The sequence below is a fragment of the Tetrao urogallus genome, assembly GCF_951394365.1.
Source record: "Tetrao urogallus genome assembly, chromosome: Z".
NCBI classification, from domain to species: Eukaryota; Metazoa; Chordata; class Aves; order Galliformes; family Phasianidae; genus Tetrao; species Tetrao urogallus.
In genome coordinates, this window is record NC_136816.1 from 67,569,995 (window position 1) to 67,596,721 (window position 26,727).

At 40.5% G+C, this 26,727-nt stretch overlaps 1 protein-coding gene across 1 annotated transcript; it reads left to right on the forward strand.

Annotated features, from left to right (window-relative positions):
* Nucleotides 1–833: 833 nt before the first annotated feature.
* On the forward strand, nucleotides 834–25,853 carry KIF24 (kinesin family member 24; the record flags this gene model as incomplete). The annotated part of the gene is made up of 12 exons (XM_079548705.1): nucleotides 834–1,435; nucleotides 5,235–5,424; nucleotides 7,370–7,467; nucleotides 9,999–10,214; nucleotides 11,273–11,360; nucleotides 13,625–13,746; nucleotides 15,744–15,849; nucleotides 18,504–18,575; nucleotides 19,401–19,510; nucleotides 20,420–22,843; nucleotides 23,712–23,805; nucleotides 25,710–25,853. The coding sequence occupies 12 exons, from the start codon at nucleotides 834–836 to the stop codon at nucleotides 25,851–25,853; spliced, it is 4,266 nt and encodes a 1,421-aa protein (XP_079404831.1).
* Between the last annotated feature and the right edge of the window lie 874 nt (nucleotides 25,854–26,727).

A 26,727-nucleotide genomic window follows, 5' to 3' on the forward strand; every position in this document is an offset into this window, starting at 1 on the left:
GCAACAGATAGTGGAAGTACTATTCTTTTCCCTTTTTATGCAATAAATAAAAATATTTGCAAGTATCTGTCTGGATACAGACAGCTGCACAATGTATCGCTAGGGAGCTGAGGGTTTTTTGGCATACCTTTCAGTGATGCCTGTTGCTTTTTTGGGTTTTCCAAGAATGCAGCTATGGCATTCCAGAACAGTTATAGATTTAGAGAAATTCTGTGTTTCAGATTTCACATAATATTTTGCCTATTTTGTGCAGAATGCTCAGAAATGCTCACAAGATTCATGACTTTCAAAATAAAGTTACATAACAAAACTGTAACTTCACAGTAGTTAACCAGTAAGTCTTCCTTTATCAACTTGAGGTGAGGACAAATGCAGTTTTTTCTCCTTTGGTTACTTACCCAGTGATAGCTGAACTACATTACACCACATGCGCTGATATTAAATTGAGCATCTAAAATTAGGCATTTTACATTCTGTAGCTTGAGGGCAGGGTTTCAGTAGCTCTGGCATTCACCAAGTAGGCATCAGGCGTGTAGGAACTTTGCAGCAGTAACACTGCATTGTGCATTTCCTACCCATTATTGTATATTGGTATAATTTTAAAATACATTTTCCGAAGTAAAATATTTGTTTCATATTTAGTTTTAGTATTGCTATATTCCATAGTGTTTGGCAGACCTAAATATTGTGACTAGGAGCAGAACAATCTTTTAGCCTAACGAGGTAATGTTATATGCAGAAATGTTTTGTTTCTTCATTAATGTCTTTGCCAAGATGTTTCATTTGTCTGGAGTATTTGTCTTGTTTGATTTCTTATAGGCTTGATCTTGAAGATGTCATCTTGCCTTTATGAATGCCTTTGTGAGGCAGAACTTGAAAAATATTATCCTCATTTTGCTGCCTACGGTCTGCAGAAGATTGATGAGCTTGCCAAGATTTCCATGAAAGATTATACCAAACTGGGGGTCCACGACATGAATGATCGCAAACGACTCTTTCAGCTCATTAGAATAATCAAAATTATGCAAGAAGAGGAAGCTGTAAGAGACTTAAGCAAGCAGGATTTTCAACCAAGTGGCCTTTTCATTCAACAGCAGGTGACCAGACCAGGTCCCCGCAGACAGCTGCGTTTTGAGTCCTTCCTTGAGGAGAACAATGGCACAGTTAAAGAGTCACAGTCAGAGTCGTATGGTTCATCTGATTTCATTGCCAAGGAAGAGAAGGACAGTCTCGTGGACATGCTCGGACACATTCAACCACATGATTCAGACCTGACCAGATTAACTGTAAGAGATGTAAATACAAAAACAGAACTGAACTGTGCAGCAGTTTCTGATGATATTGTTCCTCTCCTGGGGGATTCTGAAACTCCCATTATACAGAGAGTAACTCATATTTCAGGGTATAATTATGGACTACCTCATTCCTATGTCAGGTAATGATCAGTTATCTTTGTTTTATATTATTTCAAGCAATTAATTAATTCCTCACTAGGGAGCAGAGTTTGTCTTCCTGACTTCCAAACAAGTAATACTAACACTATAGAATTTGTACAGAGAAATATAAAATATAGAAAAGAGGGATATTAATAAGCACTTAAGAGTCTCCGAGTCTGTTAGAAGGAATCAGTTGAATTCACCAGCTGCTACTCACCAAGCCTGTCTAAGAATAATCTTCATTATCCTTCAGGATGTAAGTTTTAAGTTTTTTTTCTCTTGGTGTTTTGACAAGTCTTCTTTTTTTTTCCCCCACAGGAAATATTTTGCAAAACTCTGTTTTTCCAAAACAATATGTTTCCTTTTAGTAAGTTTGTCCAGTTTTTCCCAGTATAAATGATGCATGCTGTGATAGCTATAATTGTTTATAAGTAAGTTTCTGAATTGGAACTTTAAAAAGAAACAATGAATATAATTGGAGCACAATACAGACATGCTGGTGAGAGGCATGCCTTGCAGCTGCTCCTTGAAAGTTGATCTGTAGCATTCATACGTTTCCCAGTGTTTGCTAACAGAGGCTACAGCTATCTTGAACCCTTGGTGAATTATCCTGGAAACATATTTAAAGCACAAAATAGCTTTTGTTGGCTTACTCTCAGGAACAGTCTAAACTGACTGCCCGAGTCAAAAACTGGAATCTAAAAAAGCCTGAATAAGCCATCACTATAGTTTAAAACATTCAAACTTGGTAGATGTCTCCCAGGTTTGGTTATTTAGAAGCCCAGAAACATACTGTGTGTGCTATTCAGAGCACCATCAGGCTTCTGCTTGCAACCTGGCTGGGATCCAGGCACTGGCTGTTTCTGCAGCTAGCCTCTTGAAGATCCTGGTTTGGCAAACAGGGAATGTACCTCCCTACAGATGTGCTGCCAGAATATGGTTTGTAGCAGTGTAGCTGTGGCAGGCTTTTTCTGTAGCGATGAAGAAATTGCCAGGGTTATTAAAGTGCTTACGTTTGAAACAATAACTTTGTGCAGAAGTTCCCAGATTCGGGACACATACGAGTAGTAGTTCATGAGCTTCTGCAAAAAGGATGTCTATCCAGTAACAAGTAGTCACTGATATAGAGATGATTACTGCATCCAGTGTGTACAGAACATGTGCTGACAAACTCATGCTGAGTGATGCAGTGTGCAAGAGCTTGGAGTTATGGGTCTGGCTTGTGGAAGTGCAACAAAAAGAAGGTGGGAGTGGGAGCATTGAGTTCTTTACACCTGTAAAGATTTGCATATATTAGGAAGGTGAGAGGTAGCTGTGTGAGGCTGAAGCTTGGTCTGCAAAGGCTGAGGCAACAGATAAGATACGTAGACAGGGTGTTGGTTACAGCTTCTCTGGAATGGGCACACAGCTGGAATAGGTGCTGTTTCCACAGAGGATAAGCAATAAGGTAGTAAGAAAAGTTCCTTCCTCTTAACTGAAAGGAAGGAATTCCTTCCATTCCACCTTCCAGAGGTGTGTGCTAACCTCCTAAATGTATCAGCCATCTCAGTGTTTTCTCTGTCTTCTCTGGAAGCTGAGCACAGAGCAGCAGAGAGGGCAGGATTCAGAGTGCTGGGAAGTAAGACATGATAAAAATGTAAGTTCTGATGGTTCAGCTAAAGAAGTCCAAGATATTCAATCCCATGAAACAGCTATGATCTCAGTTGTATTTCTTCTCTTTTTCTTTTTTTCTTAAGCACATTCTTCTCTGACGAGTAGTTGAAGCTCATCTTGTGGGCTTTCTGTATCTTCCTTGACATGCCTGAGTTTCTTTCTCCTGCCTTGATCAGAGTGCATATTCTGCATTCCAGGTCTGGGGCCAGTCTGCTGGTTTTTCGGTATCTGACTCCTGCTTTACGAGTGCCCAGCTCCTTCACTGAATCAATTCCCGTGTCACCTTGTGATTTAACCACTGTGAAGGCTAATCTAGTCTCATCTGTAAAAAAAATGTCAGAATGATTTTGAATGTCAGAAAGATAAAGAGCTCTTACAATGTGCTTAACTGAATTTTCCATTGCCTAATGGCAGGCTTGATCTTGACTGTAGCAGAGAGGACACAGTTGTTCTTTTGAACTATTGTTTAATCAGTTTTCTAATGATCTTTTTGAGATTCTTTTTCTTGTAATGCTTTTTTTAAAGTTGTAAAATGCAATTTCTATTTAAGAAAGGTTAATAGAAAATCTGAATTTGAGGTCCAGCATATAAAATTAAGTTGCGTTCTGTTCCCATACAAAATGCACTCAAATAATGCCTCATAGAAGGAGTCTATGCTTATACTCTTAAAAACAGACTCTTTGAACTCTCATGGTTACCATTCTCCAAATCTATCAGTCCTTTCCCTTTCGAGCCCTTAGGAAGAAGAAAGGCTCTTTCTTTAGGTCACCAAATTCAGCCTCTGATCATTTGGTTGATCAAACTTCAGAGCCTCTGATCATTTGGTGGACAACGTATGTTGCCCAGGGATATCCATAAACTCACACTTAATTTTGAAGCATTTTATTTCAAGTGGTCATGGCCTTTCTTTTCAGGGGAGAGAACTTTCCATCTAAATACAAGGCTTGATCCTGGTCTGCATAGGAAAGCTGTACTACAATTAATGGGATTCCAGTCACAATAAGGATTGTTTGTGAACAGTCTTTGAAGACCATATCTTAAGATTTACATTTATGAGTTACATGCTTCTTGGAAATTGTGCAAGGCAACAGGAATGACGATATTACAAGCTTGTAGCTGCAAAGAGATATTGAGTAACTTGCACTCTTGCTGTGTTTTTTGTTTTATTTTAATAGGCAGCTAATATATATTAGTTTTGAATTGTTACATTAAGAGACTTTGGAAAGGCATTTGGGTAGCATGGCAAAAAAACTGGTTTTGAGCAACTTGATCTTCAGTTGAAATGGTATTTTTCTAGTAAGCAGATGTTCAGGTCCAGGCTGAAAATCATTACTCACTTGTCTGAAGACGCCTTGAAAAAGTGTAAGTCAGGTTGACTACATTTTGGTTGAATTCAGGCATATTCCATATGCTGCACTGCAAAATGATTTCAGCAGCAGATGAATCACTGAAACACTGAATGATTTCATGGTCCTAAGGTGTCTTGAAGGGACCTAAAATGGACTTGTCAAAACACAAGAGCATAACTTTGCCCATGGTTTGAAACTGCATATTTTTTATGATTAAAAAAAAAAGAAAACGATGTAAGACCAAAAGGGAAATAATGAAAAGATTGATGTTTCAAACTGTCTTTAGCTTAGTAAGAGCTCGATGATACTGTCTCGTTTCCTAATTCATGTCATATGCTTGTAACTTGTTTGACAGCCTAAAACAAAAGGAGCGAAAGTAATTATGAGGAAAAGCAACTAAATACTGTACTGTTTTCTTCCAAGATCTGATCACACTTTATCTGTAATTAAATGACTATGCATGACTGCAAATAATTTCAGCAAAATTAAATTTCATTAAGTTAACTTGTATGTTATGCCAACTTGAATCAAAGTTTGTGGGCAATTGAAAATATGCCAGTCCAGCAACAAACTCAGGAATGCAGCTGTATAAGCACAACTGTTTTTAAACAGAAATGCAAAAAAAAAAAAAAAAAAAAAGCCAGCAGGAATGCCACTGCAAAACAATGAGAGACCTTCCTGATAAACATTTAAAGACATAAGCTTCTATCTGATACACAGAACAACTTAAATTTTTGCATGTTTTAGGTTTTGTAGTTGTCTGATTTCAAAATCCAAACCTACAATATTGTTGTAGATCCAGTACTTCTGATAAAGAGACTCCATGGACAGAGAGTGAAAAAATCAGAGTGTGTGTCCGAAAACGTCCTCTGGGCCAAAGAGAGGAGAGACGTGGAGAGGTTAATATCATCACAGTGAAAGATAAAGAGACCTTACTTCTTCATGAGAAGAAGGAGGCAGTTGATCTCACCCAATATATTTTACAGGTAACTTGCTCTGCTTGCACTTTGCATTTATGGGCCACTTATTTGCATGATGGGTTAAAGTAGACTGGACTTGGAATTTCAGTAGGGAAACAGAAAAGGGCTGTCTGCATTTCTTGCATTGGAATAGATGGTAGGCTTTTCTGTCTGTTCAGCGTTGCTATATTTGAATTGCTTCTGATTTATCCCAGCCTGTGGCAGAAAATCTGAGCCCAGAATTTTAAGCCTTTAAAAGTATGGCTCTTGCAGCTTTCTTTGCATGTGGCAAAATAAAACACTGCTACAAACTGTTGCTGCAAGAGAATTGCCTGCTGCTGAGTCTGCTCCGGGGTACTTGAATGAGGAGTTCCCTTTTTGCTATTTCAGCACTGCAGTTCTGATTCAATGAATCACACATACCCTCATCCCCTCCCGCCCTTTGTTCTCAAATACTTTTAAAAATTTATTTCTCCTTTGGTCTTTGTTACTAAATCCCAAGTACCTTGTGCTGTCGTGGTTCAGATTCTCACTTTTGACTGACAGCACCAGGAACAGAGCTGATTTCTAGAGAGCAGTAAGCCATACTCACTCCACTGGGTGTTATTTTACAGCTTGGGTCTTGTGAACAACTGTCCAGAGCAAAAATCAGTTTTCAGCTCTCTCAGATCCATGTACCACCTTTTGTGGCACAATACATGCAGCGATTCCATCCCACTCCCTCAATCTGACTGGCTGTATTTGACATTTATTCAGTGCTTACTACTCAGCGCTGAAATAACCACAGATTAATTTTGTTCTGTCAGTACTAACGTGTGAAATTTTGCCATAGATCAGTATAGTATATTTAGTAATTATTAATTACTAAATTAATTTATATTAATTACTTATTTATTTATTATTATTATTTATTAATTTATATTAATTAATAATTTATATTTATTACTCTATAGTATATAGTCTAAACTAAAATATGCTATTGCAAAGGCTATTCTGTTCTATAGGACACAGGAGAACTTCCCTGCTTCCAAATCTTCCAAATCTGGCTTCTCACCCTACCTCCATCTCTGGCTATCCACCTTTTGGACATCCTCTCTCTCATTGTATTTGATTCATTAGCTTCAATTCTAATTATATTGCTATCACCTTGTGGATAGGAAACCAAGGAGTGCAGACCAGAGCATGCAGAAGTGGGGCATACTCTAGCTCTGCAGTAAGGGAAGCCAAACTAAAGCCCCATCACAGAGCTTACTGTGAACTGAGTGCTGCTGCAGAAACTTCCTGGTTTAATCTGCTCATCTGCTAGTCTGGCTGGTTTGTGCATCATGGAAAAGATTGTGAGACCAAAATACCTACCACCTTAATTTACATTGCAGTGTATCATTAGACTGCAATGTTAAACTCTAGTTCATGGAGTCTTTCTTGACACTGCAGTCTTTATGGCTGTCCTTGCAAACACCATTCTTAGCCTCAGAGAATCCCACAGTGAGCGCAGTTGCAGTCTTTTTAGAGCCTTCTTCTTTGGGTCAGACCTGGAGCATGAGAAGTTGGGCTTTTCTTGCCTTCCTCTAAGATAATATGTTCCAGATTTACTTTGGAATAGCTTCTGGAGACTAATTTTTGAGTTCTTTTTAATGTTCTCGTTTTGCTGTGTACCAGTAGATTTTATTCATTTCAGGAATCAATCAGGGTTTCCTTTAATTTTTAATTTTGGTTTTTCTTTTGCTTTTCTTTTTTCTGACAGAAGACTACTGCATGTTCTATTTTTCCTTTCCTACCCCTAGTCTTTTAATTAGTTGTGATGTTCTACATGTGTCATGCTCCATGTTAAATGTCCTACCTCACTTTGGACCTGATCTAAAGCCACATGAAGTCACCGGGAAAACTTTTGTTATTTAAATTTGCCTTTGCATATGGGTGAAGGGGAATGAAACATGTTCATTTTCATGTAAAGATCATATTTATTTTTCAGCATGTTTTTTACTTTGATGAAGTCTTTGGGGAGTCATGTACCAATCAAGATGTGTATATGAAGACAGCTCATCCTCTGATTCAGCATATTTTTAGCGGGTAGGGCATCTGTGCTTTCATTTGTTGTTTTTCCACCTTTATGTTTTCCAGTTTCATATACCGCTTTCATTTTCCTTCTACTGTTTGCATATTTTTAAAAATGCATTCATCTAACCTTTTCTACATACCCTTCCCCTTTTAGAATGTCTTTGTAATTGTGACTGTATGGTACGCTCCAAACTGTGTAGGGCCTCATCTTTCTCAGTCTGATGGGGAGTAACACAACCTCTTTGCATGCATGAATTGGGGTTAGCGGCTGGCCTGCTGAAAATGAGCTGTGGCAGAGAACTGAGTGTCCTGAAGGCCAACAGGTTGACCATGAGCCAGCAGTGTACCCACGTGGCCAAGAAGGCCAGTGGTATTCTGGGATGCATTAAAAAGAGCATGGCCAGCAGGTCGAGGGAGGTGATCCTCTTCTACTCTGCTCTGGTGAGGCCACATCTGGAGCACTGTGGGAATTCTGGAGTTCTGGGCTCCCCATTTCAAGAAAGACAGGCAACTACTGCAGAGAGTCCAGTGGAGGGACGCAGAGATGGCTGTGGTACTGGAGCATCTGCCATCCGAGGTATGGCTGAGAGACCTGGGGCTGTTCAGCGTGGAGAAGACTGAGGGGGGAATTCATCAATGCTTACAAATATCTGATGGGCAGGATAACATGGATGGGCTGGTTTGGTTTTTGTGCACCGAAACAGGCTGCCCAGGGAGGTTGTGGAAGTCTCCTTCCCTGGAGATATTCAAAACTCACCTGTGTGCTTTCCTCTGTGACCTTTGTAGGGAACCTGCTTTAGCAGAGAGTAAGGTTGAAGGATCTCTAGAGGTCCTTCTATGCCCTACAATTCTGTGCTTCTCTGTGACTCTTTCATAAGACTGCTGTGGGATATTTTTGTATGTATCAGTACGTTTTACAGGGCAATAGAAATATATTAATAACTTTGCAATTTATTTTGATTTTATGGATAATAGAATAGAAATTATTAATTTCCTTGTAATTTATTTTGTTTTTATTGAGATATTTTTTTAGGCGATTACATACTTCCTGATTGGGAAATTCATGGGTGATCTTCTTTTCTTGCAAAGTAACAAACTTGAATATAATTACATTTTTGAATCTTTGAAGGAAAGGATTACATAACAAAATGGAGCATTCTGGCTCTGGAAATCTCTAACTATCGTCAGTAGAAACAGTGTCACATTCTTGAGAAAGAGAAGTAAAAAAAGGAAAATAGGGTTTATATCTTGCTGTGTAATGGCAATCAGTCACTAAAAACACAATGCACAATACAGCTAATCTAGTGACGCTAGGAAAAGGGGTGCCTCATCTGACTCTCTAGTAAGCTAATTCAGCAAACTAATCTTGGGAAAAATTATTCACTGAGCCCTTTGCAGTCCTACATTTTTCCCCACTTCTGTGCATCCAGGAGGTTTTGAATGTGCTGAAAAACTTTCTTTCAAAGCATGGGAGAGAAGTAAGTCAGTTGTTATGTAGATTTTTTTGTTTGTTTGCTTTTTGGCTGATTCAGCTCTCTGTTTGTTCGTCTCATACTTGTGAGTTCAGTGCTTGTACAAGTGCAGGGATGAGGAAATAGGCATGCAGTAATCCCAATTTAGATGGACTTGAAGCACTGCAGAGCCGTATCCTGAGACCTGCTTGGTGTTTCACATGCATTAAGGTGATACGACAACAAAGATGCAGCAATCTGAAATAAACTAAGATTTTGGTTACACTGGCTGGAGTGAGTGTATAAAATTCTCTCTGCCACTGAAAGTTGGTGGTCCTCTTCCATCGTGTTCTACTGGACACATGCCCATAGATTACGTGAAGCCACTTTCACCTATTTTGTGGTCTTCTGTGAGGTACTTTACTCCACTGAAACAGCAGAAAATTAGCCTGCAGAAAAAATGAAGAGCTTTCTGGTGTTTCGTTGCAGTGAAGTCAGACATTGGAGCCAGCACAGAGGAGAATAGGTCAGTGAGACAGGTCACACAGCTGGGAGCAGAGGAAGGGAAGATCAGCACCCTCCCCTCAGCAACAACAAGACATTAGATTGACTTACCTGCATTAGAACTGCATTATTAGACAGTTACATTATTACAAAATTAGAACTTGGTAAATTGCATTGCTGAACTGCTCATCTTCATTAGGTGCAGTATCTGTTAACACAAAACCTGTCTTGTGGCTGTTTTGCACTTCATGTCACAGTCTTTTTTCTCTGAGATTCGTAAGGAAATATTCCCACTGATAATTCTACAGTACTATCATGGTACCTAGCCAGCTGAAGAACGATACTGAATTCTTAGCTTCATTAAATGTATTTTGAGAATCTCGAAAAAAGAGACACAGCAACCTTGGCACATCAGCTTTCCTTAAGACATGACTGGGAATAACTGTGAAGTGTTCTGCAGTTCCTCAGATGGGGAAGAAAACCAAGCTTCACTGCCAAAAGTTAGCTGTATATGTAGATTTTGACACTCCAGAATTTCTTTTAATAATATGTAAGACGTGGCACTAAAAACGTAAGTTATCTTTACAGAGGCAATGCAACCTGCTTTGCATATGGGCAGACGGGTGCTGGCAAGACGTTCACAATGATAGGTACTCAGCGGAACCCAGGACTCTATGCCTTGGCTGCCAAGGACATCTTCAGACACCTAGAAGCATCACCATCAAGGAAGGATCACCTTGTTATGATCAGTTTTTATGAGATCTACTGTGGACAGCTTTATGACCTGCTAAACGGAAGGAAGAGGTATGGAAATAAAAGAGAGATTGCTATAAACCTGGAAGCGTTTATAAATCAATCTGTTACTATTCCATGCAATTAACTTTAAAAAACTACCTTTTATAATAAATGCTACATATTTCTTAAGAGTTGTTCCTAGGACATAGCTGGGGAGGAAGGCGGAACTTGAAACTAAATGTGACTGACATTGACAGGACCCCCGGCTGAACTCTTTTGACAGGAATAAATTCATAAGAATAAGGGCCTGTGAGTGACATACAATTTCATGCTGTTTTGCTTACGCTACAGTAATCTGTAGGTAGCTGAACATTCAGAGGTAAGAGGAAGAGCCTTCCTGTGACCAGAAGTTCTCATGCCAACTGTTGTGGAATCGCTATCTGTCTCTGCTCAAACATAAATTCCCTCATTCCCTACTGTTGTGCCGGTGGGGCTGCTGCTCTTACCGCTGCAGTCTCTGGAGATCCTGTTGATGTCCAATATATGCTCTGAAACGGCAAAGTCTGCTTACCTCCTCCCAGAATTCATTTACCCAGTAGCTTGGCATCTGAACTAAACTGCACCTCTGAAGGTGATGCTGCCATCACTCTCAGTAGTAAGACCTCAGCCCCAGTCTTGTTCGGACAAGGGCACAAGAGAAAGATTTTCTGCCTCTGGAGGTGAATCTGTTCAACTTCTCAAGAGTTTTACAAAGGATTATAAAGCAGCTTCCAGAGCTGTAGAGTCAGATTAAGTGAGATCTTACATAACATTGAGGGGGGAGATTAACCGTCCTCCCATGAGCATCATGCTGGTATTCTTTCTCTATACTGCAACATTTCTGTGCAATTCATAGCAAAGCTGCACTGGACTCTGACTGTACTGCTATGGGATCTGCTTTTAATTCCTGTGGAAAAATACTGGAAACTTGAACAGAGCATGACTGATCTGTGCGTCAGACAGGGAGAGAAGGTCCCCTTCCCCTAATCACTAGCATCTATGGCTTTTTCACATAGTGTCATAGCAATAAAATGTGTTTTTATTGCTGCTATTTGAGAAATCTCATTTCTGTGATGTTTTGTTTTCAGGCTTTTTGCAAGAGAAGATAGCAAGCATGTTGTTCAAATAGTTGGACTGCGGGAGGTCCAGGTGGATTCTGTAGACCTACTGTTGGAGGTAACCTCAATATTTATTCTGTCTCCTAGGGCCTGATGTACAGATTTGTAAGATAAGTTGTGTACATAAAGACTATTATTATATATACATAAAGACTGTATACATATATATATACATAAAGACTGTTGTTTTATCTGTTGTACACGTGTATGCTTGTTGATACAGGTTGTAAAATTGGCAACCTCATGCAGAACACTGAGGAGTTAATTGAATTATGATTCTAAGCATCTTAGAATCATAGAATAGTTAAGGTTGGAAAAGACCTCGAAGATCATCTAATCCAGCCGTCCACCTAACACCAATATTTCCCACTAAACCACGTCCCTCAGTACAACATTGAAATGTTTCTTGAACACCTCCAGGGATGGTGACTCCACCGCCTCCCTGGGCAGCCCATTCCAGTGCCTGACCACTTTCTCAGAGAAGACATTTTCCTTGGGTAAGCAGCACTTGTATTAGAGACACACAAGCTGTTATCTACAGCTGTCATTTCTGCTGCCACTCCTTATGAAAAGATCTCTTCCAAGAAACAGACTACTGTCACCATTCCAGAAATTGAATGATGTTCCGGTAAGGAACCCTGAAAGATGGATCTGTATTTTTCTCAGAGTGTGACTTCTTTGGCTTCTATGAACTTTTCTGTACAAAAAATACATAGATGTGTGAGAAAATATATAAAGTTGGAAATTAATAGATCTGAGTTAGAATTTTAAACAGTGCCTATGTAATGACGGGTGATAACAGCTGTATGAAATTAGGATCTTTAAATGGTAGCTGACATTCAGCACAAGCAAAATTTCAGTCTTCCTTCCTTGACTGGCTGAGACAAACAAGAACACTAGCAAATTTTCTGCATGGTCCTGCAGCAAGACACCTGGTTAAATCTGTCTTCTTTTTTGCTTGAATTTGAATAGCTTAACCCATTTCTCAGAAATGAATTGTACATTGCAGGCACCTGGTACTGTAATTGACTCATTAAAATGGGCATGGTGTTCCCACTTATGTTCCATTTCACGCTGTCTTTATCCTCATTAACTTCAAGCTTTGGGACACACTGCTTCTGATGCTTCTGTAAATTAGAGTGTAAATCTGCTATAAGGTTGATTAACACGTTCCTCTGTGTTCTCACATTCCATGCACAAAAGTGCTATTAAGTGACTATTCTCACAGGTATCTCGGCAAAAAAACTAATTTTACATTGACCACAGGCTTTTTTGTAGATGTGAATGTCACTAGCTTAACTCAGAGATTCTGAATAGTCTGCAGCAAATATAAGGGAAGGGTCTTGAATACATACCTAGTTATTCAGTGTTCACTGAAGTTGGCTTTGGTTCAGAAATTATTTGCACTTAGCACTAATATAATTCTTGGAAGCTGCAGCTGGTTGAGAACTGGCCACTGAAAGGCATGAGTAATGCACATCTGTCAACTAAGAATGTACTGATCTAGATAGATAATATTCTTTTCTTTCCGCAAGAAATTAATTAATGACTCTGTTTTATGAAGGTACTGTTGCACTAGACTTCTGGTAATAGTCCTTAAGAGTTTGCTAAGTGAATTATCCTGAATTATATCTTGAGGGAGCCTATGTTGTTCTATCTTGCCTTGTTTTTTTATTTTTCTGTATTGAGTGCAGTTAACCTTTCAACTTTATTCCTTGCTGTTGCATTATCCTTTTAGTTACAGAGATGAAGAAAGGCTTTGGCATTTTGTGTTTTGTGTATTATTTTCTTGATAATACACTATTACATGAAAAAGTGAAATGAAGACTAGTCAATCCCATTAGTCTCCTAGATTATCTATCTTTCATTCCTGCCATGGATTTGTTTTTAATTTTATAGTCTGGATATTTTGCAAATCAGAGTGAATGTGCAGTGCAGCAACTTCTTATCTGCAGTATAACTTCTAAGCTCCTTAGTATCTCTGCAAACAAATTCATATACAAAGCTCTGACATAATCACTGGGAGACATTCAGTCTAAATTAACATCTACTTTGCACCGGAATTTCAAGGCTGTAATGAAGCATTTCTCCTAAAGTGCCTTCATTTTGCTAAGGCAAAATCTCTTCCTGGGAGGCTTTATTCTGCAGTGTTCAAGAGGTGTCTGGACAACGTGCTGCATGATATGGTTTAGTGCTTGTGGTGGCAATGGTGATGAGGAGACAGTTGGACTAGATGATCTTGTAGGTCGTTTCCAACCTTGGGATTCTATGATTCTATTTTTATTTACCATTTGCATGGATTTTATCCCTCTTTTTTCACAGGTGATTTTAAAGGGAGGAAAGGAACGTAGCACGGGAGCTACCGGAGTCAACTCGGATTCCTCTCGATCTCATGCTATCATCCAAATCCAAATTAAAGACACAGCCAACAGGACATCTGGGAGGTATGGCTAGAAAGGAGATTGCTAAGAGCTTGTGAGGAGGCTGAGATTAGGGCCATCAGGAAGGTGGACTAAGAGGAGGCATCAAGTTCCTGGGCAGCTATGGATTAAATCAGAAGATAGGAATCAGACAGAATAGTTTAATAGTTTAATAGTTCTTTTTTTGTTCCAAGGGGAGTGTGTATGTCACCTATGTAAGAGGTTTGTCAGACTTGTTTGTAAAAACTTCCAGCAAAGAAGTTTGGCAATCAAATCCTTCCCCTCATCTTCAGGTGTTAAAAATTTTTCCTGTCTTGGGTGTTAGTCTGCCCGAGGGTAGATGTTTGCAGTGGACACATCTACATGTGTGCTCATCACATTTGAAGTTAATGGAAAGAAATAGTCATTGCTGGGACCTACTTCATCCCATTCTGCATAGTCATCAAAGATGTGGCAAATCCATCTGACAGAAAGGACTGCTCTCCTGTAGTTGACTATGAAGAGAGCCCAGGTTGATCAGCCCAGGTGGAGATTACAAATGTTTACCTTTTGTCAGAGGAATCCTAGTACCTCATCTAAACCTCTCTGACATTTGAATGTATGACTCATGCTATCTGTACCAGACAAAAACAGCAGCTTGCTTACTCTTGTAGCAGCCCTGAATATTGCAACTGTGCATCTTCTCAATCATCTTTTTCTCCAGATTAAATAACCCCAAGAAACAGATTTGAGGATAGAGGTCTAGGAGCCGACATTACTGCTGAGTGTCAAAAAAACATGTTGACAAACCCTTCCAGCAACTACAGTGCAGCAGTTTCTTCCCAGGATCTAATTTTAAATACAACTCAAAATGGAAGTGCCACAAATAGTGAAGAGAGGAAAAGGCAAAGCAGTTTAGAAATAGAAGTGTGTCTGTTTTTGTAGGTGTGGCACGTGCTATTCTTTTTTCAGTTGTTGTTGCTAAAAGTGAAGGGGAACTGGAGTGAGGAGAGGATCCCAATAACGTCCACAGGTGAATTCAGAACTGTTCCAGAAAAAAGAAGGGCAAAGATAAATAGTCAGTCCAATAGCTGGCACCCAGCTCTAGGCAATGTGAGAAGGGCCAATGGAGCTCTGGGCAAAGGGAAAATCACAGAATCACAGAATTGTAGGGGTTGGATGGGACCTCCAGAGATCATCGAGTCCAACCCCCTGCCAAAGCAGGTTCCCTACAGCAGGTCGCACAGGTAGGCATCCAGGCAGGTCTGGAACATCTCCAGAGAAGGAGACTCCACCAGCTCCCTGGGCAGCCTGTTCCAGTGCTCCGTCACCTCACTGTAAAGAAGTTCTTGTGCACATTTGTGCGGAACTTCCTATGCTGCAGTTTCCTTTCCCCTTGTCCTGTCTCCACTCACCACTGAAAAGAGTCCGTCCTCGCCATTCTGCCCCCACACCTCAGATATTTATAGACCTGGATCAGGTCCCCTCTCAGTCTTCTTTTCTCAAGGCTCAACAGACCCAGTTCACTCAGCCTTTCCTCATAGGAGAGATGCTCCAGGCCCTTCACCAAAAGAAGTGTGGAAAGCTGAATGTATTATTTACTACATTGGAAATTTCATATCGCCCTGAATTCCCATTTGATAGGGCAGTTTTCTGTTTTATCTGGAAAAAAATTAAGAAATTTAGTTGCTTTATCCTTGTTCTTAGGAAACTACAAGCATGGTGACTATCCACAGAGATGACTGTGTTACGCTTTAAACGGCTTATCTGATAAACTGTGGAGTAAACTCACCACAGGCAGTCATACTTTCTGTTATGCTAATACTAGTGCCAGAATGCTCCCACACTGTTCTGCTGTTATGCATATTTTGACACTTCAGCTTATTCCAGTGGGTATTTCTCTTTATTCAAAGGTAGTAATTTCTGATTGTTTTTCTGATGTCATGTGTCGTTTTCCTCTGGTTTAAAAAAGAAGAAGAAAAAAAGAAAAAAATAGAAAAAACAACTCTACAAGATAAACACAACTTTGTTCTTTTTTCTAGGATATCATTCATTGATCTGGCTGGCAGTGAAAGGGCAGCTGATGCCAGAGACTCGGATCGACAAACAAAAATGGAAGGAGCAGAAATAAACCAAAGTCTTTTAGCAGTAAGCTACTAATTTCTAGGGAATGTTTTGTAGTTAATTATCAGCATGGGTTTTTGGATAAAAGTGAACCATGGAATAATATGCATGTGGATTCTTTGGAGGGAAAAAAATATCCAGAATACCAGGTTTTTCTAGTTTAATTTATCTCATGCCTGAAAGACAATTTAACAGAGGAAGGAGTTTGTGATGAAAATCAAGTTTTCTTAATCAATCTTTACAGCCAGCCAAGTAAACACAGCATGGAAAATGTTAGTTGTATTATACTAATTGTATCATATTTTGTATAGAAATGCTATCCAGCTTTACTTCCAGAGAGAATTAGCTTGGGATTGCCAAATGTGTTTCATAAAAGCTCATCTGTTCTTGCTGCTTGTTTTCACCACTTGAACTCAGACTCCTCTATCAAATCAAGTGTAAAGGACTTAACCACTCGAGAGTGCAGGAATTAGCATTTCATGTATGGGGCAAAAGGAGCAAGAAGAAAGGCATTCGTAATGGAAACCATTTCTCATAGAAATGTACACAGTTATGCAAAAAGAGACGAGCAGAAATCTGTCATATAAGATAAAGCAGAAGTACTTCTAAGTAGGGATGGTGTAGAAGGTTTTGTACCTCCTTTAATTCAAAGGAACAAAGCTCACTGATGACTGAAGGTTTTGCTAGGTGAGATGAAGATGATAAGCAGTCAGTGAGCATGAGTCAAAAGCACAAAAGTTACTGCACATAATCATATATTTAGACATTCTTAGCACTCAGCAAATAGGTGACTTGCTCTGTTTTCAGAATGGAGGAGAGGATTGGGTTTTTTTGCACAGAGGCTTTACTGCTGTAGAGTACTGCATTTAAAATGGGAGACAGCATGTAAAGTGAATGTGTTTAGAGCTTCACACTTCCTTATTTGCTGGTGAATAACTGAGTGGCATAGGGGGTCAGCACCTCAGCAGAATTGATGCCTGAGGGCTGGGGCTTAACATAGGTTCATGAAACTGAAAAGGAACTTTAAAATCAGAGTGTGCACATTTTTACTATTTTGTGAAGCGGGGTAAATAAGCAATCTAGGTGCCTAGAAATAGTGATTTAATTAACTATAAAAGGCTTCAGCCTATAAAACAAAGCTCTGCCCTTCATGATCCTGACATAAACTTCTAGCCTTAAAACACATGAAATATGAAGTTTGCTACTGGTTTGAGTATTTGTTTTCAAGTAGAAGATACTCAGATGCTGCAATTATGAGAAGCAGTATAAAATATAATTGATCTTGTACTTGTTGGAGGTATCATTTTTCATAAAATGCAGAAAATCCAAGAGATACTTGTCATTTCAAGTGGGTATTGTTCCTTTAAATACAGAAAGGGTGCTTCATGCTAGTATCACCACAACAACACTGTCATCTGCTCATTTTCCTTAATATCTGGTCCTATAAATGACTTGTCTTGTGGCTATACAGTCCATATCTGACAGCATGAGGGCATGTCCAGGCTCAGCATGTGATGCTGCTGGGCTTATTCCAGTGGACAAAAAAGTACAAACATTTGTTTGAAAGTGACATGTTTTTCCACTGCTGATAACAAATCAAGACATATTTCTTTAAAACTACTAGCCACCTCTGTTGATGGTTACTAACACAGAGAACATGTGCTGTGCTTTGTGAAAGGCTTGGGTGTAGCTACCTGACATGTCCTGCTGTTTTCAATGGAAGCTCTCTAACCTTGAAAGGAAGTATCTCCACTCCTCGGGTAGTCCATTGCTTCATTCTCAGTGTTCTGTGTATAGTCCTTATCAGCCTGTCAAAGATCGCAGTGAAATGTTTACTTGGGCTGCATCTGTACTGCCTTCTGAGCATGGGCTGGAACTCAAAAGCCTCCTCGCCTCCACAGTTCATTTTTTGTTGCTGTCTTTTTTTTTTTATGTCCTCCATTCTAATTGGGTTTGAGGCTTTGCACTGGAGTGAAGAAGGTCAGCCTTCTAACACACTCCATTGTACCCACATTTGCAGTTTGCTTAAAGGGAATATCTATACTGCAGATTAGAATCACTGTGGGGAAGAATATGCCCTTGTTTGGCTTACAGTGCCTCTTTTAAAATATGAAAGTATTAAATGTTGCCAGAGCGGCATAAGAGATTTGCACTGTTGTTATGTGAAAGCAGTATTTTGTTTAATTTCAGCAGGGGAAGAGCTTATTTTAGAATAAAAAGCTTAATAAAAGGTAGAGCATGAAAAGCTCTGTTCTGAGGATGTTACAGGTGTATGAATCCAGCATTCACCTGGCACACAGGCTGCAGCAGTCTGGTGTACACTCTCTGCAAACTCGTTAGCTATGGTGCAGCAGCAAGTCTGTAGTAGTCTGGAGCTGTGTGTTGAACATGCATGAATATACCAAGCTTTTTGGGCTTCATTTTTTTATCCCACAGAGCTGGCAGGCTGAGATACATGGCTCTGTACTTCAGGTTTGCTTCCTGAGTGCAACCGAATGGCTGCTGGTAGCCGAACTAGTCAAAGCTGGCCATTCATTGCTGTGGCAGCAACGGTCCTGTGAGGGACATGGTAGGAATTAAGCATGCATGAGGGAAATAGTAAATAGCTTAGGTTTGATGCAATTTAGTTACTTGATAGAGAAACTAAACTTGTGTGTGTGTGTGTTTTCTCTCGATAGCTAAAGGAATGCATTCGGGCCTTGGATCAGGAGCATGCACATACACCTTTCCGACAAAGCAAGTTAACTCAGGTAAAAGGAGCAAAGGTAACAATAGTAGCTACTTCCCTAGTGAGGACAAAAAGAAAATCAAGAAACAGTAACTGCTATTAAACCCTTGAAGAGAAATGCATAACTCTTTCAAAAAATAATTTGAAAGATACTCACAGGTCTGAGGCCAGCTGCCAGCTCCCCCAGTCAATCTGGGGATTGGCATGGTGGCTTAAAACAAACAAACGAGCAAACACAGAAGCACAGCTTCCACAAAAGTGCCTTAAATCCCAAATTCTGGGATTGAATCTCCATTGTTTTGCGGGTATTTTTATAGGAAGAGCTCCATGGACTAGTCATAATTAGGTATTCACATTGTGTGTAACTACTGAAACAGGTTCTTTGAGAGTTCCATCCACTCTGTAAACAATCTTAGACCTTCTGTGCAATAACAGTAGTGGGAATTCTGATCATTTCTTCACTGCAGTTGTGGCATATGTTTTGAGGAATGAAGCATATGGGCAGCCTTGAGGCAGAAGATGCAAGGGCTTATTCAAAGCACTAATTAACACTCATATTCATTTTAAATTGTAAACAATGAATGTCAAGATGAATTCAGACAAGAAAACTACATTTAAAAAAAAAAAAAAAAGGAAGAGTTACTGTGCACCAGCTGTCATTAATCTGCCTCTGCACAGATCGTTAATGTACAGGAAATTCAAGGTAACTTAATGTAACTTTTCATAAGTTCCATGCTAAAGTCAATCACTTTGCTACATATTTTGTGCAAATAAGAACAAGCATAGATTAAAAGTAAATATATGGATTGCTAAGGATCTTAAACTTAGTTTTTCCTTCTAATCCTAGGTCCTAAAGGATTCTTTCATTGGCAATTCCAAGACCTGCATGATAGCCAATGTATCACCTAGCCACATAGCTACAGAGCATACCCTGAACACTTTGCGATATGCTGACAGGTAGGAGATGAGGTTCAGTCTTGCCAACGTGAAAAACACCATGGAAAAAGTAAGGTGTAATTTTTATGGTTACATTGCAAATGCTGACTTTAACAGAAAATGTAATTTCACAATGCAAATAAAATCATTACCTGTTCCACTCTTACGTAGGATCTTCTCTGGGCAGCCTGGTATAATAAAGAATTTCCACCTAACATCTAACCAAAACTTACTTCTTTAAGTTAAAAGCCATTGCCCCTTGTCTTGTCACCATCAGATCATGTAAAAAGTTTGTTTCCATCCCATTTATAAGCTCCCTTTAAGTACTGGAAGGCTGAAATGAGGTGTAGAGGAGCCTTCTTCAAGCTAAACAAGCCATGATCCTTCATCATGTCTTCATAGTAGAGATGCTCCAGCCCTCTGATCCCCTTTGTGGCATTCCTGTGGACTCTCTCCAACAGCTCCACATCCCTCCTGTGCTGGGGTCCCCAGACTTATACAGTACTGCAAATGGGGCCTCACAGTGGCAGAGCTGAGGTAAAACAGTCCCCTCTCCCTCTTCCTGCTGCCACTCTTCGTTTGATGCAGCTGGCTCATGTCTAGCTCTTTGTCCATCAGGACCCCCAAGTCCTTCTCCACAGGGCTGCTTTCAGTTGATTCTTCTCCCAGTCTGTACATGTACCTAGGATTGCTGACTGAAGTCCAACTCTTACACACTATTCAAGGAAGCACTTCAAAGTACTGCTACAGGCTTATCCTGTTTAGGAATTTTTCGTAGGAAAATTAGTATTGCTTTGATGCCTGCCTCAATCGCCGATAATTAAAACAGAAATCATGACAGTATTTAGCTTTAATATGTGAAAGCATTTGTTTGTTCTCATGACACTTATCTAAAAGCATGACAGCTTCTAAAGCAAACTTCATTTACAGGGTCAAAGAGTTGAAGAAGGGGATTAAATGTTCTACACCTGTCATAAACAGACATCGGACAGCTGGAAACGTATCTCCAAAACGAGTTCAAAACTCTCCCTCTTTGCCACCTGGAGAAAAAAGCTCTCCAAAGAAAGTGAAGCTAGGCTTCCACCATTCTTCAGGTGCTACAAAAACAAAGATTTGCCCTCCAGCACTCCAGCCACTTAGTGGCCCTTTGACCTCTACACCCAAGGGAGTCAGCAAAGGACATGTCTACAAAGGAAATTCCAGCTCACTGTGGTTCCATCACAGTAGTCCAATTAAGGGAGTCCTACGGTTAGGACATCAGTTGAAGAAGAAAACTGATGATCTGTCTTCTTGCTCTGAGAAGAGCCACATTGCAAAGGATTTTATCATCAAAAATGCTGCCACAGCAGAAACAAAAGAAAGTCTCCAAAGAGACAGATACATGCAAGACAAAGCACCTGCCCATTGCCTAAAAGTCCAGACTGTGCAACCTGTGCAGAAACAGTTTGTTTCTAGAGATGATTTTTCCCTTGGAGATGGAAATCTGCCTTCTGACAGCAGGCAAGAATGGGGGCACACCTTTGCTAAACAGTATGTTGAAGCATGGACAAATCTGCCTCCATTTCAGAAAGAAAGGGAGGAGCATTTACGCCTCTATCACCAGCAATTTCAGCAGCCACCTATTCTGCAGCAAAAACAGAGCTACCAACCTCTTGAGAGGTTTTTGACACAATACAAGCCCCAGGAGATTCAAGTGAAGCAGGAGCTAAGTCCTACTGCCACTGAAGCACAGTGCAAAGAGGAGATGCAGCTGGAAGATCTCGATGACAGTGATTTCAGTGAAGATTCTTTCTCACCTGTCTGCAGTCAAAAGAATGTAAAAAGAAGAAACAGCAACAAGTGCAGTCAGCATTCTTTTTTCCTCCATCAAAGAGAACAAGGAACTGAGGAAGAGCAAAAAGGCCAAAAGCGACAGGACTTATTTTTTAAGTATGCAATACCCACACAAGAAAATGAAATAGATGACAGCTGGGATTCTAGTGAGGGCAGACCAAAGATGGAGGAATCCATTAAGAATGCAGGTTGCAGCAAAACTCTGACTGACTGGAGCTATGACTTAGCTGTTGGGCTGTCTTCGAGCAACACCGCAGAGAAACCTTACTGCTTACAAGATGATCCTGCTTGTAACTGGAATAAAAGCAAAGACTTCCTAGCAGATCATAAGCAGTACAAATCCAAACTCGGATGTCTGTCTTACTCCACCGAAGATACCTCGACTCCAGAAAAGGGTCTTTCAAACCCATACGTTTCTCCTATATTGAAATTGGTAGCTCCAGAACGCAAACAGATTCTCCTCCAGCAGGAGAAAGAGGAATCCACTTTGGATGGACAGGACGTTACAGGAGATATTAAGTGGAAAAGTCGAAAGAATGATGTTAACCATTGCAGATCTTCCAGTTGTTCCTCAGAATTCAGTTCTGAGCTAATGGCCCCTCTTGTTCCATCTCTTCTTGACTATGAGGAAGGAACTGATACAGAGAATGTTTCTTCTAAACGAGTAAAGCCTCCTCATGTGAAACAGATGTTGGGCAGGAAAGTGCACAGTTCCCAGATTAGGTTTGAGGAGGAGACCTGGCAGTGCACAAGAAACAGAGCTCTAACAGACAGCATGCTGGAACTGAGGGAGCAAGCACGTCGTGGTGCAAGACACTGCATCCTGCAGCATTCCCCACAAGCAGGGGACAAGTGGCTCTCACCCACCTGCTGTGATGTGAAGCCGTGCTGCTGCATTCAGGGCTCAGGTTCATCAAATCAAGGAGTTCTTCACAGTTTTGTTGTTAGAAATGACCTGACAGAAACATCCACAGCTGAATCCACAGAAGCAAGGGAAGAGAGAGAGGGTGCTTTGTTTCTCCATAGCAAAAAGTGCAAAGAATACTCAGATGGCAGACAGCGTGATGTTGATGTTAATGAGAACACTGGTAGTTCAGGAAAATCTGACTCAAGTCAAAGACCAAATGTTAAGTCTCAGAAAATAAACACTGAGCTAACTGAGAAGAGCTATTTTTCAGGTGCATCGTGCTTCCTAACAGGGGGCAATACAGATTATGCAGTCCAGACCCCCTCTCAGGAATGCGGCCTCTTGCAGCCCACGTCAGGACTGAGAAATGAGGACTTGACTTGTTCTGAAGACTCAGCTAAGTCATCATTCAGCAGTGAGGAAATAGGGTTGCTTAAGAGCAAATCGGTGCAGACTATTTTTACCCAAGAAACTTTTGCTCTAGATCCAAGATCTGCAACCAAAGTTACTAAGCCATCAGCAAATGCAGACAGCCCATCGAGCAGCAACACAGGCTCTCCAAGTGCTGTATCAGAAGTGGGAAAACTGCACAAGGAGGTCCTAGAAAAGGCACAGTAAGTCTTGCTTGTCACTAATGTTTACTATGAAGCACGTAAGTTCTAGGCTTGTGGTACATTTACCTTTATTTGTATATAATGCTTCTTAAAAACAGATAGAAAATCAATCACTGAAATAATTATTTAGTAAAATTAATGTTAATTTATGCTCATTATCTTATATAAATATATATAATTGCCTTTTATTTAGTGATATTTTAAAATCTCACAGGAAGCCAGTTATTTTATTAGAGTTTCGTAGGATAATGTTGGAAGAACTAATACTATAACATAAGCTGAAATTCTCAGTAATGGTTTGGCTTTCTGTAAGCTATTAAGTACCTAAAATACATCAAAATCTCCCATTAAAAAGCAGGTGATAGCTGTTGCATCACCGGAAAAAAAAAAAGCAAAAGCAACTAGCTGGTCACTGAAGCTTTAGATGTAGGGCTGCCACTGTCAGCATTCACATGACAGAAAATTTATTGTTGGCCAGAGAAACTTACTGAGAGGAGGGAATAGCAGCACTACCTTCCCACTGTGCCTGCCTATTTTCACCAAAGTGACTTACCAGCTCTCAGTCTTAGCAGATATATGTATGTTTTTGCTCCTACATTTCTGCATGGTAAAAAGTAGTATGTGCTGCTCTGCCAGCAGTCTGCAGTCACTTCTCCCAGAGCAAACCCTTGGTCATCAAGGTCTTCTTTACCCAAAAAGTGCAGTCCACTTCAAGGAGCACTGGTGTGCAATGCCTCAATGCCAGGGACCACAGGACAGAGGGGCTTCCTATGGGGCATCCCTCCTTCTTAGACCTTTATTGGTGCCTAATAGCAATTAAAGGTAGTGCAGCGGGCTGCGTAACCAAGGATAATTCTCTGTTAATCAGACAGGCTATGATTCAGGCCCATCGTCAGCAGCTGGATGAAATGGCATCCTTGTGCTTCAAGGAAGAACACTTGATAAATCAGATGTCAGGAACGGTAAGTGTTTTAGATGAAGATTTCACTGCCCATTGAGCCTGCATAATTGATTCGGAAGATCGTTAACCTGAATTAATGAAGTGACATGTCTTGTGATTTTCTCCTCATTCTCTGGTGCCTCCCTGAGTCCTAACAGAGCCTGCACCATTTTAGTACCCAGCATGGCTTTGCTAGTTCCCACACTGCCTGGTTGCTGTGGGAGAAGGGAGCTGATGGCCCAACTCTGAACTGCTTTTTTCTGATAAGACAACTTCATCTTATTTTGAGTCCTTGGTACTGGACTGCACCAAACAGGGCAGCTTTCCAGGCCAAGATTTTCCTCCTCACAGACTGAACCAAGTAAATTAATTCTGCAGAAAACAGTACACCCACAGAACATGAGATAGGATGCCACAGTTGGTGGTATAGTGGGTGCCACAGTGCCTTCCTTCTGAGATCCCCCTGCTTATCACGCTGCAGATATGCCACCCCGAGCCCCACTCAACCTGAGTGCTAGCTAACTCATTGAGTTAATAACTGCTGTGTCTTAGGCCTTCACGAGTTTCTGTCACTCAAGTGTTCTTTGGCTTATCTGCTTACCATCACACTAGTAAAGGCTAAAGCTCAGGACCAACGCCTGCACTACCAGCCGTGCAATTCCCATTCTCAGTTTCTCCTGCCTCCTAGTAGATGTGTGTCACAGCACTGTGGCAAGCCTCTTCTCTCACCTCAGTAATTAACATTTTTCAGTGAGAACTTCCTGCCCTTCCCAGTCCTTTGTCTTATCAATAAAGCCAAATTCCATTACTGCATTACATTACCAAAATGACTTTTAATTGCTTTCACAGTTCAGATTTGTAGTGTAGCTACAGGGACTTTACCCTCAGGGAATTTGGAATGGAGCCATCATGTGGTTTATATGCTGTGATTTCCAGCTGCATGTGATGCATTCCCAGATAACACATGAAAGTTTACAAAGCAGCACAAGAGCAATTAACTGCATTAATTTTGTGGCAGAAAATGCAGTGATAAAAGGCAACCCTTTTTTCATTCTCACAGCTGCATTTTGATGTTTTTCTTGGTAATTGTTGGGCCAGTTGATCCCAGGCAGTTGGAGACTAGCCAGCTCCATAGCCTGACATTTCTTTGCCCCTTGTAGCAAGCACCATTTTCTAACTAGCAGAATTATGACAGTCTTGCCAGGCCTCCCAGCATTAGATGAATAACTTAACACTACTGGACATATTTCACAGCATGACCTTTCTTTGAGCAATGAAATAAGCTTGGACTCCCACACCAGTTTATATCCTTCCATTTACAGATGGCTGCAACTTTTCCAGCCATGAAACTTACATCCACAGGAGAGATTCCTGCCAAGACCAGCCATGTACTGAACCATATGGTGTTTAAAGTGCTTATGAAACATAAGCTGGGACAGCTGGGCTAGTCTTCATTACAGTGTCAGTGTCCCTGCAGGACAGAGGACAAGATAGTGGGTAAGACATAGAGTGCACCTGATAGCTGGGGTGCTGCTAAACAAGGCTGAAAATTACTAATTTTTGTGTGGCAGTAGCTGTAGTCCCTAGCCCTCAGGATCCTGACACTTCCCAACTTCTTAGATACTGACCAGTCAACAAGGGCACCAAATTCTGCTCTGAGTGCTCCCTTATTAATGCAAGCCCTACTTAAAAACAACTGCATTCATTTCAGTTTTAATTAGTTCCATATCACATTTTATCCTACTGTATGGCAGGTTGCTATTCAGTATTTAGAGGCATTGAGTTCTGCTGTTTACGAGAGTCAGGACATCAAGAAGGAAAAACTGATTAAACGCATTCCACTGCAGAATGGAAAACAATACCAAAAATATGCTACAACCTGTTGCCACTCTTGTTCTCTAATTTTCTTTTTGCCTTCTTTCCCAGGATTTTCAGAATTTCATCGTTAAGCTAGATGAAATCTTGGTACTGAAGTCAAAGTGTATCCAAACCATGAGAGCTCAGCTTCAGATCTATTTATCTGATTCTTCTAGTCCTGACACATCTCTGCAAATGTCTCCACCGGTTTAGACCTTCCTTTCTTACATATGCACAAGAACAGCACAAGAACAGTTTTGGACCCAGCCAGTGTTTCACTGCAGCTGGTGCTGCAGGGTGTAGGTGGGTAGGGGATTGCTTTTAGTTTGATGTTTGTGATTGGTGTGCAATTTAGATAAGGTTGGAGAAAATTCTCAGTAAATGAAAGGTGACTACTTGGCTTGACTACCACAAGGATTCTATTTCTTTAACACCCCACAATGAGCTGCACCCTTCCTATATGTGATGTTCAGCAGCCTGTAAATATCTCACCAAGCAGCTGGCAGTCCTGTACCCAGTATTCAGAGCTTCTTGTGTAAGAGGCACTTCTATTCGGCCATGAAAATTGGAGAGAAAGGAAAAAAAAACACAGCATTTTGAAGCCAGATACAGGTACAAGTAGAAATGTTCAAAAGCTATCCAGAAAAGTACTTGCAAACAGAAGTGAGGAAACAGAGAGAAGGCACTGTTAAAGGATACCAAAGGAACAAGTCCAAAATTAAATGAAAATCAAGGCAGGACAAGATGTGCCGGTCCCTTCAGAAGAATGCCTATTTGAGCATTTGTTCTTTGCTTGGGACTAATGCTCCATAACTTCTACAAGTCACTTAAGTCAGAGCCAACAATTGGTCAAGTAGAAGGCTTATGTACATGGGACTTCATCCTGTAAGTCATCTAGCATGTTACTGAGCACTTGAATTTCACACTGGTGCTAACAGTAAGGATCCAAAGCTTACTGTCTGCATGCTGTCTGATCTCTGCGTGACAGCTCAGCCAGAGTGTGCATGGTCTGGGTTGACAGTTGATTTTTCACATCAGAAGAGTCCAGTTATAGGTGGTGGGATTTAAGAGGCTAACAGTGCTGTTG